This window comes from Leptidea sinapis, chromosome 23, assembly GCF_905404315.1.
Source record: "Leptidea sinapis chromosome 23, ilLepSina1.1, whole genome shotgun sequence".
Taxonomy (NCBI): domain Eukaryota; kingdom Metazoa; phylum Arthropoda; class Insecta; order Lepidoptera; family Pieridae; genus Leptidea; species Leptidea sinapis.
Genome location: NC_066287.1, coordinates 6227647 through 6245210, shown reverse-complemented (window position 1 = coordinate 6245210; position 17564 = coordinate 6227647). Strand labels below are relative to the sequence as shown.

Here is a 17564-nt window from a genome sequence, read left to right as displayed (position 1 = left end):
TTCTATCTTCTTCTTTCTTCTTAATCACTTTCCACTTTTCACTACTTCTTCTTCTCTTCCTTCTTTTCCCTTTTGAGTCTGAACTAGAACTGCCGTAGGCCTCGCTTTGTACGGCTTATATACCCCCAGATCTGTTCTATTTTCCAAATGATTCTCTTCCATTCCATCTTTAAATTTAATTGTACTAGAAATTTATTTTAACTTTTTTTATCCTACTTACACATTTTCCATTCTTTTGTCTCTGTTCGATTTGATCCTGAACCTACCAGAAATTTCCAATAACTTTACTAAACCCAAAAAATTCCATACACTGGTACATACATACTTCACTAAACAATGACTGACGCAGGACGATGACTACCACGCACTTTCGCGACCACTTGTAAAGCTTCTTTAGAGCTTTGAGCAAAACTGTATCATTTTGCTTGTTGTAGTGCCATTCAATTATGGAATTTTTCTAATCAATTGAAAGGATATTTCTGTAGTATTAACCCGAGTATCAGAACATTTTGGTCGAGCCTCTCTTTAACTGTAGGGACTGATTTACGCACCTAAGCACCAAACAAGAGGTCTTCTTTTATGATGTACGCGGAAGAATCCTAGCGGGAATCTTGATTACTGGTGATAAATTTTGTTTCCGTTTCGGTGACTTTAACAGTATTCACAGCCTTTTTTCATTAACATTAATTAGCAGATCAAACAGCACGTGGCCGTCCCGATATTTTATGGTATTCGACAGATGATAGTAGTACGATATTCGAACATAACTGATACTTACCTACTGACTGATGCTTTTGAAGTTTCTTGACAATGGATAGCAAGTACGATGATACATGAAATATGACCGATAACTAGCTTTTGAAATGTCTTTAAAATAATCGACAGCTCCATGTCCACTTTGTGGACGGCAATCATCGCAATTCTGCTCTTTATTACGACATTTCATTATTGTGCTTTAATATTAACCTAGACAAAAATATCTAAGATGCTTATTATCAAAATTTTTGGCCAGACTGGGTTTTAAGTGTAATGGTCAGATCAGCATGTAAGCGTTATTTACACAGGTTTTGGCCAGTCTGGGTTTTAAGTGTAATGGTCATATCAGCACGTAAGCGTAATTTACACTGGCGACATCGCAGGCGGCTGCTCGTTCATTCGTAATGACATGCGTCTTACTTCGTTAAAAAGTATTTTATTCAATTTAGTAATATACTCGTTAATCAAAAGAAATATAACATCAGAATATTATATTTAACAAATATTTTCCTCATCGCTCTGCTCTGAGCGCGGCCCTTGTGTGCAGGCATGCTTGCGCACTTAAAACGGAGCTTCCCAGACCTCTACCACCATAAAACGCACCAGCCGCTGCACAACAAATACTGTAAGTATGCATTCAGAGTTATAGTGCATGTTACATTCATTGTAAATTATCAAAACCCCTAAGCTCATTTTTGTATACCTACATTCAATGCAAATTTATATTTACTTTTATAATGTCAGAATTTTTTGATCAGTTAATTATAATCCTTGTGTACTTTACGCATTATTATTAATATATAACAGATAGAGAGATGGAACGAATAGTTGATTAATAAATATTTATTTAATTGCAGCTCAGTCGACGCCGCAGACGTATCGGGGTCGCGCGGCGGTGCGCCGTCAGTCCTCGGTAGGACCCCTCAATGACACGTCTCCTCTGACGTCAGCGGCCGCCGGAGAGCCCGCTGTCAGCACACCGGCTCACAGCAATACGCTGCCGGTCTCGAGCCTGAGTACAAACCCCAGCTCGTACTACACGAACGCGTCGCCCAGTCCACCGGTGCCTGCGCCCGTCCACGTCTCTTGTGACGACATCCTCGCTCCCTCGGTACCGCAATCAGCTGGTCGCACGCCATCGTCTAGATCGGCTCCTCATTCAGCTGTCAACCTGCACATGACCGGTCGACCCACTGCCCTTCTAATGAACGCGGAAAGAGCTCACAATGGGCAGGTCTGTATGAATTTTGTAAGGACATAAGGGCTATATTACACAAGGCCGCCACGGTGACGCAACCAGTCGCCGCATGTAACTAATAATATGTACAGCTTTATTGGTTGTGTAACCAATTTGGTGGCGCGACCAGCTCGGACGCGTCATGCCTCCGGTGACTGTATTAAAATTAGTTTGGTAGCTTACGGCTTGCGACTGGTTGTGCCACCGTGGTGTTCTGGTGAGATGTATCCCTAAAAATAGCACTTTTACATGTCTTAAATTGAGATAATAACTCATTTTTTCCAAGTACTTTAAATACTTGATGTATTTTACATTTATGATACAACTTAGTTAAAGCTAACTGAAGTTGAGCAGCTTGATCCCAAGCCTGTTTGGCATCTGAGTAATGTCATTACTTATTACGATTTTTTCTAAGTAAAAGTAGATAATGTAATAAAAGTGTTTTAATATGTGAATTAATATTGATTCGTTCACAGGACTTTATATCACCTCAGTATCAAAACGTCGGTGCAGCCTCTAACGGCGCTTCAATTACAACGGTTCTGACAAGGTTAGAAGAAATAAGTCGCCGGGTCGCTGTCCTCGAGAACGGACTCACAGCTGATGTTCGAAGAATCCTCCAACTGCTGCAAGGTCGCGACGTAGGTGGCGTGTATCACACCACCGCCGCGGCTCATACTCCTTCGCAACCATTAGCCAAAGCATCCTTGTCGGTACCACACAATAATGAGGTACGTTATATATATTTACGTCAATAAAACACAACTAATTCAAAATTTAGGGATTAATTGAAATATTGAACGTCACTAATTTTTAACCATTCGGAAACGAATGCCTCACATCGGAGAAAAAAGGGCGTATGAAGCTTGCTCTTTTTTTTTCTAAAGAAAATTTCAATATTTACAAATTTATGATTTAAATAGCCTGGCGGCGGTCGCTCTTTTGCCAATCGTATTATGAAAAAAGTATTTCGTTTATAGTAACCTTTACCACGCGTGTTTTAACAAATCTTTTGAATTTCGTAATACATTTGCTTTGAAAAAATTCTGAGATATTGTTGTAAAAGCTTGTACCGCAATCCACAAAAGACTTATTAACTCGACTTAGCTATGTGTCTGTTCCTCCTGTCAACATTATGGCTATGGCAGTGTTTAGTAAATTCACATATTATGTGCCTATATACATACATTACATTATCTACAATATATTGAGAGGCCACAGTCAAGATGTTTACATATTTGAATTATTCTCTCAATGATTCTTTACGACCGTTAACTTAGGTTACAAATAGCGCGAATAGCCCTCTTCTGCAGCACAAAGATAGTATTGATATCGGCAGCATTGCTCCATATCAAAATATACCATAGGACATAATACTATGAAAATAACTGAAGTAAACTAGACGTCGGTTAATTGTCTAATCTTTTTGACCACGTATGCTGAAGACCTAAATCTAATAGCCAATCTTTCAATGTGGGGGCCCCATTGTAATTTGGAATCCAGAGTAATGCCAAGAAATATAGCAGATTCCATTAGGTTATTAGCGCTAAACCAGTACACGATGTCAGATAAAATATCGAATATAAAAAATATAAAAAAAGATATAAAATATAATAAAGGTTATGATGAATCTTGTAAGCACCATCAACTCATTAGTCTTGAAAACAGACGAATCCTTCTTGAATTATCTCTTCTACATGTGCTTTGTTACGGTTATGTAGACTGTCAGGAAGTAACCACTAAAACTTTAAATTTTTGTACTCCAAAAAGGCACACATGCTTATTTTCTGGTGTCCTAAAATTACGCACAACATTCTATAATTACTCGGTTACATAACACCTATAATAAGTTTATTTCGATTGATATTTACCACCTCAATAAACTCAAATTCAAAAATGATATATTAGGAATATTAGTTGAAACATAATTTTATGATTTTATTAAGATAGTTATTTCATGTTAGTTAGGTATCTTTTAATTAAATTAAATAAAAACAAATACACTCACAAACACACACACATACACTTCCACACACACGCGCACGTGTGTATATAATTGTATACTGACTAGCACCTATCCGAATACATTCATGGTGTTTTACTGTGTTGATTGCTTAAAATTCAGGCCTTTAAAATGTTAATCCCTTTTTGGCTGTCAGGTCATATTTATATGTATTAATTAAATATTTTTAAGTGCTGTGGATTATGTATAAATTAATAAAGAAATAAATAAGATGAGCAAGATGAAAGGTCCGAGAATAGACCCTTGTGGTACCCTCCTACTAAGAGAAGTCCCAGGAGATCTCCTGCCTTTTACGTTAACTTTCTGAATTCCATAGTTTAGATATGAAATGAGAAGATCAATCAAATTTATATATGACCAATCAAGACATAGCTTCCTGACCAGCGTTGAATGTTGAACACAATCAAAAGCCTTAGATAAATCACAGAAGATACCAAGGGCATTCTGTGTTTCCTCCCAAGCATCAAAAGTATTCTTGATTAGTTCAATACTATATAATGGATATTATATAGCATAACACTTAGCGTATAGACGACTTGATAGCAGGATAATGCGTGACGAATTTTAATTTTTCAATGCGTGCGTTAGCTAATTTAATATTCAAAATACTAAAGAGTAAAGTCAAAATCTGTTTCAATAACAATAGATGCGCTTACCTTTTCTATCTTGCTATATCTCCTTTATAGATGTTCTTCTCTTTCCCACGCTAAGATATATTATAGTTTGTGACGGAGCTTATCTGATGCTGCAGAGCCAGTGGGAGTGGGGCTGGAGCGGACGCGCACCGGGCGTGCAGCGGTCGGCGTCGGAGCCGCACGCGCCCGTACCGCCGGCGCCACCGCCGCCGCACTCGCACTCGTTCCACAGGTAGTGCGAGGCCCGCGCTCGGCCGTCCACCCGCTCGCCGGCCGAGTCCGCCTCGTGCGACTCGCTGCGGGCGCCCGCTCGCACCAGGTTCCACTTCTGCCGGCACATCACCCAGCCCCGCGACGACGCCCGGACCTTCCTCTGATCACTGATGGACCAATTTTTTACTTGAACGCCTACCGGGTCATCTTAGCGATTTTAAAGTGCATTCGCTCGTCCATTTATAGAAACTCTTTCAAAATTCAACCGAATTTTAGACAGATACTAACGTGTTGTTGAAATTGACGTTGAATAGTTATGGACGAAAATCGGTGAACGTGTCGAGTGCTTATTGTTTCGTAACTGGAAATATTTAGTGATATTCATCAACATCAGCTTACGCCTATTTCCATAAGTCATGAGCTATTAAATTTTATAGCTTCTGTTTTACACTATAAGTTTCATCCCTTCTTGATATTTGATACATAAGTACTTACATATTATTAATAAAATTACGTAACCGTAGGTTCAGCCGCGCAGTATAACAAACATTTACCAATATGATGTACATAAGACTGAGGCACTACGTACTCGTTAGACCGTGAACTGTTTCCAGAGAGAGTAAACGACAAACGCTTTCAACCCGTCCTTGGTCCTTGCCTTTACAATGTAGCAGTAGTAGGTAATATCGAACATCACTTAGGTGACATCGTACCTACTCCTTGTTGAAGTGCGTTTATTGACATTGACATAGTTATAGGATAAAAAACAATCGTGCTGAGTTCAGTATTGCATAAAATATTAGGCATTTAATTGTAATATTTTTGAATATATAATCAAACTTTGACTGAGAAATCTTTACTTATTAATACATATATATTATTTTATAAAAGCAATAAGGCGGCGTACGTAAATTCTACAAAATAATAATTAATTATGAATAAGTGAGTACTTAAGCTAAATTAATTAAAGTTTCGAAATTATCTTAGCTGTGGCTCAAACGTTAACCTTTGCAAAGCGCATCAAATTCAATATCGCTAATTACAAATAATATTAATATCATTCTAAGCAATAATAAGATCACTCTGTAGTCTATACCTACGTGTACTTTATAAAAACTGTTGTTAACTTCGTTATAATTAATAATTATATATATTGATACTAACTTAGATAAGGCTTCATACTGAGGTATTTAAATGGGAAGACGCATTGGATTAAAAGCATGAGCTTCATTTTATGTTTCCTCTAATTTATTGTGTCTACGCTTAACCCTATCGTAAGTAATTTAAATTCTACAAACAGTGGTTATTTATATACAATAATATATTGAGTTAATACACATTTAACCGGAACATAAATGGAGTCGAAATAGCTAGTGATAATCGGTTATTAGATTGAAATATGCTTTAAATCATATTAATAACCTTATAAATATGTATGTATTTCTCATAAGGATGTGCTTAGTCCATTTTCGAGCACAGTGATGACAACATCGGCAAATCAATCTCAAAACGAATAATTAGGTCCGTATTCCATAAAACCTCTCAGTGCCGTATTGCTAAGATTGACTCAATAGGTATGTAATCCGTGATCAAACATGTTTTGCTACAGTTTTTATCACTGGGCATAAAAGAGACAGAAAATACCTAATTGATCACGGTTTACGTATTGAGAACTTTTGGAATACTGAACTCAATCTAACATCAAGTTTATTGTTAACCCTGTCTCCATAACTGCGCATAAGGAAGAGAACATATACTTGATCATGGACATTTTGAGACAACATCTAGAATATGGACCTAATTCAAGATCACAAGCATATACTTCTATTTTCACTAAAAATTTGCTAAACGTATTTTTACTTTACTGTACCTACTTACCCCCTCGCACATGCGTCCATTTTAACAAATACTTTTATAAAAATAAATTGTTAAAAAGCATATTATTATAAATCGGACTTAATTTGTGAGCTTAAATATTTAAACAATACAATTTTTACTATGACATTATTAAATATTTTTTATTTGAAATTATTAAAATGTACAAATCATTGTACATTTCGTTTATGTTTTTAATTTACATTTCGGTTCTACAACCTACGTAGATCCTTCTAATTTACTTGAATTAAATTAAATTAATGTGTTATTATACAATTACAATAGTTATATCAGTAGGCATAAGTCTTTGATTATAAGTGGATGTCAGCGCGCCTGCTCTATATAGGTACCAACATACTAGAAAACGCAATATGCAGTGCGGCCCATAAACTACCTATTACTTGCTACGAGAGTAGAGAGAGAATATAACTTAATACGCTGGCGTTATCTTGTTGGAGCCAGTGCGCGGACACCTATCTATAATCTATGGACCCATGTTATTATAATTCTAGTAAAAACAATATGCTTTCACAAAAAATGTACTGGCTTATAGATTCTTCATCTAACAAACAAAGGTAGGTATGCATTTGTTGATAAAAAAAGACAGGTCACAATCACCCGAAAGAAAACTTATCTAGTTTAGAAACACTCACCATTAAATCGTGGTTCTTGTAGATATAATGTAGGAATATTTATGCAAATTGGTCAATTGTGATTTAGATAGTTTATCTAAACTTTGACTCAAACACTATATTATGAGTATAGAAATCGCTGCTTGGCTGTATAGTAGTGTTTACTTACCGAACGCAAGCATTATAGTAGGTATCTGCTTTAGTAGAATTAGAGCGTTGATTGTAAACTAATTGTAACAATAACGCAATACTATAGTACTTAATACCAAGTGTCACATGCTTAGGTCCTTAGACTTAGGTCAGTATTCCAGCAGGCGTTTCAATACACAAGCCGTGATCAATGATAAAGTTCTGGAATACCGACCGTAAACTGCGAACATTCCTGTGAATTATGAAAGACAATCATGTACACATATAATAAATTAAGTGTAATTAAAAAATACAATTTAGAATAATTTAATAGTTATTATTTAATTTATTTGGTAAGCAGTTCATTTATTTTATTTTTCTTGTTTTATATTATTGCTGTTTTAATATTTTTTCTCGACATGAGTTTTTCTAGGCTAATAGACTTAAAAATATAAAATGAGATCTTTTTTTACTTATGTTCTAATGTACCAACAAAACTACAAGTAAATATTGAACTGCTACTATGGTACTGAATAGAGCAAGATTTATGATGTTACTGTTTTCATGAAATATTTTCAACCATGGCGTGGATCAAATGTCTTAAACAAATGTCTTGTACACTGACCTGTATAAATACCACTGGTCAGGCTGTTCCGTTCGACAGCAATTTTTTGTGCCTATTTGAAGCAACACTCGCGAGCGTAAAGAGAACTAATTTTGACGTATAAGTAATAAAAATATCTGCGAAGAAACGTACAATACTCTGAAGTATTTGTGCATTTTGAATTAATTTCGTTCGTTTTCTGTGTTATATATACTTCTAGAATCAAAGTAATAAAGTACACAATTTTTTTGTAAATAGTTTCACACCATCTATCGATGTTTGCTGAGGTTGTCATTACTAGTTTTAGTACCTATAGTAGCAGACTCTCGCTACACAAAAACACTTTGACAGCTGCCAGTCCAGTGGTATATAATAGAGGTCAGTGCTTGTGTATAATTGGCTTAACTATTAATTTATTATTAAATTAAGCACATTACCAAGAGGTCAATCACAGTATGTATGGCCGTAAGTATTGTAAATATTAGAACCTGTGATTTTGGTACCGTCCGTCCGCGCGACGGCTTATAAGAAATTCAATTGTGAATTTATTCGCAGAAACTCAAGATATTATTTCTACGTGAAACCAACTTGAGTATAAGGCTGAGATCTATAGAGCGTACTTAGACCTTACTTACGTAAAACTTAGCTGACTGTGATAAAACGCGAACTTGGCTTATGCATTGAGCTGTCTTAGCTTAAGCTCAGCATAAATTCGGATGTTAATTGACTATTGAAATGTTTCAATCAAATCAAAGATTACGGTTACGTTAAGCTTAGCAAATTTTTACGTAAGTAAAGTCTAAGTACACTATATAGATCTTAGTCTAAGAGCCTTTGGTCAGTATTCCAGACATAGTCTCAGTATGTAAGCACGATCAAGCATATTGTTGGATTACGTATTGAGATGCCTTTCGGAATACTGACATAAAACTGTCAAACGGCTGTCAAAGTTGAACATATTATACGCAAATGTAATTAATATAAATAAATGCATAAAATAGGTTTTTGTATTCATTAGTTTACGGAATTTCATCACATTACTAAGCTATTTCGCGTGAGGCGCGCTTATGAGCACAGGGTGTATAATTTATTATTTTAAGTAGCAAGTGATTAGAATAAGTTTAATTCTATTGTAAGTTTGTTAAGACTTTTAAATCATGATTTTTATGGATATTTATTGAGATAAATTTTAAAATACAGCATTGTAATAACATTATTATAGGTTGCACAGGTTTTTATCTCAAGTCATGATTTATTATCGAATAAATGCTTATTCTTTAATTAATTTTTATTATACTACTTCAAATTATATTCAATTTTACTTATTTTATATTTACTGCACCCCATAGGTAGGCTTCTAACCAATTACTATATTAGTATCATCTAGAAATGTTTATTATGATTCTTAGATTGTTAAAGCACAAATTCACTGTTATTTAGTGTTATTATATTAACTTATGGACTTCTTAGTTAGTTATGACAAAAAAATGTTGCAAGCATTTTATGTACGTACTTTATGTGTATTACGACAAAATATATTAATTTAAAAGTGTGTTAAATTTACAGGTAAATACATCTATAGTTTCTTCATATTTATTTAAATTTAATATAACTTATAATTTACTTAAATACACAATATCAAATTATCAAAACTACGTTGATTTGTACTATAAGTACATGTCTATTTTTCGTTAGGAATGCATATGTTATATTATTATATGTTCTGAAATAAATTTATACTGTCCCACAGTATATTAAAATTTATTTAATTTAGCTATGTGGTTAAATAGTATCTAACAGTGCGCATAAATAATGCATGTGCAAAAGTAATAATAAAATTAGAAATTTTGTCTGTGATCGAAATTTTATAATGTTAGTCTGAACACAAACGCACTTAAGATGCCCCTAATTATGCATTCTGTATTTCGTTTGAGTCATTTTCAAAACTTTTTTGACCTAAAATCAAACTATATAAAATCAAATGATAAAATAATTTATTATATCCTTTCATTATACAGATATAAATAAAATACATACTTTAGTCCTTGTATACTTCCAAGTGTCTGTCAATGTCAATTCATCTCATCTCCAAAACAATAGGCTCACACTTATTTTAGTATTTCAAAATGTCCGCGACAGTATATATATTTACGTGTTATATGATACTCAATTATAAAATTCAAATTAATGAAATTATGGTATATTTAGCGTGTTGCTATTATGGCGATATTAAATGAACACACGGGAATAATTCTAAAATTTAAAGAAAATAATCGAAATTTACAAACAAAGTACTTATTTCACATAAATTTCATATAAATTCACCTTACGTGGTCGCATTATACGGCACGATGTAGGTGTCAGTACCTCCGAGAGCGCGCGACTACTAGATGATATTAGGGAAACTTGATTATGCATTAAGTATTATAAGAATTAATTATGTATTTTATTTTTGAATATTTTTTTATAATTAAGTATTATAAATACGGTTAAATAGTTCTACCCGTGCGTTTATTTAATGTCAGAATTGTGGCACTACGTTGTATATGTTTCAATATTAATTACATCACGTCGCCATTATTGTTTTTTTTTATTTTTGTGACATTTAGACATTATGTGACTACACCATTCACCCTTATATAATTTTTACATCTAGATTGACTGTGAGAGCAGTGAACACGTCGAACTGTTATCCTCTATTTTCAGCAAACACTAAAACAACGTGAGATACGTATCGCGAGTGTAAGACGTAGCTTATCACGCACACTAAAGTAATGCCTGTTGTCGTTGTATTAGAGCAGGAATCATACACTTTTTCGGATTTTATTGTTCGTGCCCGTTTAATACATGTATCAATGTTAAATACGGAATGCAAAATTTTGGGGTAAATTATTGTATCTAATTATTATTTATTTAATATTTTGTAATCTTGTCTTGCTCTTCATGTTTTGTTACACGAAAATATGGGCATGTTGCGAGTTATTATAATAATTAAATAAGAATATAAGGTAGGTAAAATAATTGAAATTCATGATGTGTAATATTACCAAATATTATTATTCATTTGAAAAAAGAACTGCGTTTTTTTCTTAATTTATTCTCATCGTCGATAATTACACAGTATGCGATAGCTTTTATAGATATCTACTAGAATATTAACAATCAAGCACCTTGATAGATAGATAACTGCTAATTTTTAATTTATGTATAATGATCCAAAGCCAGTTTTACATTCCTTTCAACAACTAAAGCTTCGGTTCATATCAATATCGAGTTTGAATGGATGCAATAAAATTGTATAGCTGATTGTTTAAAATCAAAATATATAAGTACCTACCGTATTTTAGAATCTACTTAACAATGTAATCGCTACTTTAGAAACATATAACATAATATGTATTCATATACATATACATATTATGTATACATATACATATTATGTCATATGTTTCTAAAGTAGCGATTACATTGTTAAGTAGGGTACATACCCTAAATGGCGTAATATACGAGAAAATTGAATAATATTCAAGATTAAAACTTGAGACAGATTCTATTAAACGGTCTGGTGAGACTGGATTTTGAGTGACTTGCATCCTAACTAAACCATTATAATATAAATTGTTAAGTATTGATATTTTGGTTCCTAATTTAATATTATAAATTTTACGCCCGAGCAATAGATAATTTATTTACCACTCTATTCATCGCTGTAAATTTTTCGTCAATTTTATTGGCCGCTCTGAAGAATGCAGCAATGTATTTCCACCTTGCGGAAATTCACATTTGCGCTGCAGGTACGAGTGGCCAATGATATTAACACTATCACTCAGATCTGTATAATATATGTGATACGCATTCCGTTAATATTAAATAAACAGCACATTAGCTAATATCTTATAGACATCTGTGAAAGTTTTATAAGCAGCGAAATGTACTCTTCGAGTATGTTATTCAAAAAAATAAATTAAAATATCACGCACATGCGATATGTTGTTTTTCTTTTCTGAAAATATGTACATCTTCCTATTGTTAATTTGAAATATGTTCGAAAATCCGCATAAACAAATGATGGAGAGAAAAATAAAAATAAATCAATCACTAAGTTTCGGTACAATTATTTCACTGGGCGGAGCTGTAGCTTGCTTTGAGTTGTTGCCACCCTTATTTATAGTAAGTATAATATGTATTGTCATCTTTGTCCATTTCTCGTAATCTTTGCACGAGTAATAAGGATAGCTCATGTAAGTTGGCAACATCACACTGTACGTGTAAATTGGGTCAGCTTGGGCAGCATCAAGGAACATATGGCACCATAACAAAAAATTATTCATTATACTAAGTGATTTTGTAGGTTCTAGATACTCGATAAAAAATTGAATATTATCATGTTCTCAGTATGATAGTAAAACTACAACTACCACCAATAGAAATGACATACGTACATAATAAACAATTGGCACCCATTTGAAACGATCACTCCGTCTAGCCTTTCCGGATCGGCGCGCTCCGGATCTCGCTGTACACTATTGATCGGCAAGCTTCCGGCAATTTCGCGGCATTTTCCCCGTGTGTATTATTTTACGTGTAGTTATAAAATGCTTATAACTAGGGTGATATGAGTGACTGTCACTGAAAGCTATTGAAACATGCTATAAGACCATGTATAAATTATTCATATTGTCTTTCTTTTTTTTTTCACACAGACTTTTCATTCGAAAAAAAGTGTAAAAATAGGTATATTTTAAAATAAATATTGTTATTATTGTTAATTACTTGTTTTATTTATTTCCTTTTATGTTTTTGTAATGAATAGTATATGTTAATTATAAAATAAAGCTTAAATCTCCACAAAGAACGATCTTCGTGTAAAGTCTTGATAACGACCGCTCGCTGCGCCGGCCGGGAACAAGTGGACACATAAGTGCTTTGTCCGTAAAGCTATGACGTCGAATATTGGTGGCCTTGAATCGTAACGGATCGAAATGTGTTTGGGAATTCACTCGTTCATAACTGCGTAGGCAAATAAACCATCTTGTACACCTAATAAGGGTGAAAACTGGATGAGGTAAAAAAGTGCCCCGCGGCACAGCCGCTCTCATTGTTTTTTGAATTACCAGTGCCCGCGGGCACGGCCGATGCGGAAAGGCTAGTGTAATAATTGGTGTGAAGGCAAAATGATGATCAGAGTATAGCATTCATTTATTCAACACTACAAAATAAAATACACCTAGGTATGCAAGATCGCTATAGGTAAATAATTTTATGGCATACCAAACCAAAATAACTTTAAAACATATTACACAAACATAAATAGTATGACGAATTTATTGTCCAGGCTTTTTTATTTTTTAGGGATTTCAAAGAATTGAAGAACTTATAATTCACATTTTATCTCTTATGGATGTACTGAATTTCTGTGCCATGGATCTCATATAAAGTGCTCATTTGAAAAACTGCAATCATTTCAGTACAAACTACTACAAGTATAATACCTACATAAAATTATTTTATAACAATAATTAAAAGAACATATTTTATTTAAATTCTTCTATGCAATAAGAGTAACAGTGGTTCCAGATAAGAGAAGGAAAAGTTCCAATGGTTAGGTAGAATATCGATGTCGCCAATTCTACTAATGAATAATACGACTAATTAAACTGTCATAAGTTCATACTACTTAGGAGTAGTAGCAGTAGTAATAGGAGTATAAAAGTAAGTAGTAAATAAGTATAGTATGTGCGTATAAAATCTTACTGCACGTTTCATACTAAACTCACGGACGTGTAAAAAAGTATTTTTACTAGTCCGTGACTAAACTGAATTACATTTTTTTGTAAGCCAGTTCCGCCTGTAAAATACGTAATAAGGTAGTATTAAGATTTACATCCTCTTTGGCCAAAATTAACAACTAATTTGACACTTGATCTCCTTTAGCACTTGACAGACTAGACTAGGCGCACAGAGTACTATCAATAAGAGTATGGTATATACTCTAGAGCTCAGGAATAAGGATTCTAATAATTTAAGAACAAAAATTAAAAAACAAAAGAAGTATGTAGTAACAGCACATAAAGTTATTCAATATTATCATAACAATAAAATGACGATGAAAAAGGGAAGAATAGTTATGTGCCGAAAATGTAGGCACATTTTGTTAGACAATTTCGAAACTTCATATCACAAATCAACATCCTGCTTAGATTCTTGCAGCAGTTATAATCTTCAAACACATATACACCTAGATGAAGCAATACCGCAGTGGATCAAGAGCAAGGTTGAGGAAACAGGGTGGACAAAAGGAAAATTGAAGTGCAGTGAATGTGGCAGTAAAGTTGGATCTTTTGACTATGTGTCGGGCAGAAAGTGTGAATGTGACAATACTGTCTTACCACCAATACATTTCATTAAAAGTCAAGTGGATATACCAATGGAATTAGTGGTATGAAATGGGAATGGAGAAAATTATGGCCTTGCTATAATTAGCCAACAATGTATGTGGTGTTGTTGACACACATGTTATGTGCCAAAAATATATACACAGCATAATATATCTGAATATGAAATAAGACTTGAATAATATCTATCAAAAAGGAAACAAAAACTATTATATTAAGATTTGCCATTTTCATTAACAACACAAATAATATTATTCTGATAAACCCATCCCCAACCCCATGAAATATGCCAACAATGGCCATTTTTAATAAAAATTATTTAGAAAGTATTATTTTACAATTGCTACAGTTAAATGTTCATTAACACTCAAAAAATATTTAAAATTTGTAAAATCTGGAATATTAAAACTTTTTTTTTGTATTGGCCAAAGCAATCCATGGATGTATGATTGCCCAATGCCAAATATAACTATACTAAATATAGATATGCAATAAATACTGCAAATATAATTTGAGGCAATATAAATCCACATTTCAATATTTTGGTAGTATATATATTTCAAACTGATCTATATAACCCAGTAGATAGTGACTCTGCCCACCAAGCTAGAGGTCCCGGGAATATGTGAACAATTATATGATAAATATGGATGTTAGTGTGTGGGGGTCGTGGACATTTAGATTTTATTATAGTTTAAGTTTATAAAAAATGTATGTATTAAATATTTTGATTTTGTTCAATTTCACCCAAAGTATATAGTAGCATATGCTACTCTTGGTTTGTGACTAGGTAATTAATGAAAGTGTGATACTATTAATATAATAAAAAAGGGGAGCAAAATTTTAAATACTCAGAATTTTTTTTCACATTCAAAGTTGTTCATAATAAATAAAAAGTATAAAGAAAAATAGATAATACAGACTCTGTGGGATTCTCACTCAATAGTACTATGTCGTCTGCAAATCTTAAATGATGTAGATATTCTCCATTTATGATAAGACCTTTTCTTTCCCAGCAAAGAATTCTGAAGATCTGCTCTAATACTGCTGTAAATAGCTTGGGTGACAAAGGGCCCCCTGCCTAACTACTTTCTGTATCTCAAATTTGTCACCAATGGGTTCCAATTTTATTCTCGACTTGCTGTTTTTGTATATTTGCTGTATTATATTAATATATTTTTGTTCTATACCTTGGACCATATATATACATACACTAAAGCAGATTATTGAGAAGTATAATGAATTTAGAAAGATATATTATGTAGCATTTATTGACTTTAATAAAACATTTGATTCTTTAAAACGCCACAGCTATGTGTTGCACTCGGTCAAATGGATCGTGTTGATACTGGGATGCGCCAGAACAGAGATGACAGCAATACTCCGTATAATGTGGCCGGACCTTTTGAGAGCACTAGAATGTGGGCCAGCTTGAAGTATTGCTGTGCCTTGTTCTTGACAGATATTGCTCGAAGGCCGCGAACGCTGAAGTTCCTCATTGCTCACTTTCGCTGGCTGGCAAGGCTGTGTGCTCTCCTACACTGTTTTGTCTGCATATCAATGATGTGTTGGACGCTTTCAACATGCATTGATATTGGTAAGCAGATGACAAAATCAAAGTTATAATGGCTTTCCTAGTCGGGAGAGAAATGGGGGAGTGGTTTGGATGGTCTACAATAGTTATTAGGCCTCACACAAAGGTGCTACATGCTAAATACTGAACGGAGGTGAGACGGAAGACCACCAGCTTTCTTGCTAACTGATGAAACTCACACCACCAAGGATTGGGAACCCTATTCATCAACAGGGTGAAATACAACAAAATTTAAAAGCTATTGAACACTGGACAAAGGAATGGTTACTGTCACTGAATGTCAACAAATCCACTGTTCTACATATTGCAAAAAAGAATCCCAAAATATCATATTGGTTAGACAATAATCAACTAAAAGCTGTAGAAACAAAAAAGAATTAGAAGTGATCATAAGCAATGATCTCAAATGGGAAGCACACATTGTGTCTACTGTGAACAAAGCCAACTTCCTGTACCTAATCAGAAAAGTATTCTACAACATCACCAAGAAAACATTTTTTAAAATCTATAAAACATATATAAGAACATTACTGGAGTATTCATTTCAGGTCTGGAATCCATATTTTGTTAAGGATATAGAATAGCTGGAAAGGGTACAGAGGCGAGCCACTAAGTTGCCTAGGGAACTGAAAAATCTTACATAATATGAATAAAGAATAACAAAGCATCGACTCAGCAGCCTCCAAAGCAGGCGAGAAAGAGGTGATCTAATTGAAACATACAAAAAATTATTAAATGTACCAAATTTTGATAGCATGGTTCCAAGAAAGAACAATCCTAGACTAAGGTGACATGATATGAAGTTAGAATATCAATTAGCATCATCAAATCCATTAAAACACTTCCTGACCAACAGAGTTGTTGGTCAGGAAGTGTTTGTTCATATATGGAATAGATTGCCCAAGGATGTGGTTAAATCAAAATCGGTTAATCAGTTTATGAACAGACTGGACAAACATTTGAATAGATATGGCAAATGATATAGACGCATCAGCGAAAGCTGCTTAGTCTATTATAAATAATAATAATACACTTCTGTGATAACATGTAGTCAAGAATTGTAGCAGAAAAAATCATTGCAGAAAATAGCCCATGTTTACCTTTCCTAATTCAGATAGATACATCGCTCATAATATTGTAGAATATGCTCTATATCTCAGTAAAATTCTAATGCAGCTTTTCTTTCATCAAACACGAAAGCTTTAAAGCCATCTGTGTAAAGTTTTTTAATTTTGGATTATAGTTCCAAAAATTCCACGTTTACATTTAACAACTTCTCACAAATTATTGGAGGAACTTGGAACTGTGATGTTGTCACAAATGTAATCTACTTTTATACCAAACAATAACTTTTCACAAAACAAATATTGTACTTTTGCATATTAATGTTGTAGGAGTCTATAATGGTCTGTCAATAAAAATCAGCTATATAGTGTGTGTGTGTAGAATATAGGTATAAAAAAAATTAACA

At 33.7% G+C, this 17564-nt stretch overlaps 1 protein-coding gene across 3 annotated transcripts in view; it reads left to right on the top strand.

Moving 5' to 3' along the window:
• Nucleotides 1–12090, top strand: part of LOC126971352 (potassium voltage-gated channel unc-103) — a 76495-nt gene extending 64405 nt beyond the window's left edge. For 2 of the 3 annotated variants that reach the window (XM_050817626.1, XM_050817625.1), the window contains 4 exons: nucleotides 1304–1381; nucleotides 1614–1990; nucleotides 2470–2724; nucleotides 4768–12090. In XM_050817626.1, coding sequence (XP_050673583.1) covers nucleotides 1304–1381; nucleotides 1614–1990; nucleotides 2470–2724; nucleotides 4768–4887 — 830 coding nt within the window. In that variant the 3' untranslated portion in view covers nucleotides 4888–12090. The remainder of the gene's footprint in view (nucleotides 1–1303; nucleotides 1382–1613; nucleotides 1991–2469; nucleotides 2725–4767) is intronic. The other variant, XM_050817627.1, reaches the window with a different exon arrangement.
• The last annotated feature ends 5474 nt before the right edge of the window (nucleotides 12091–17564 follow it).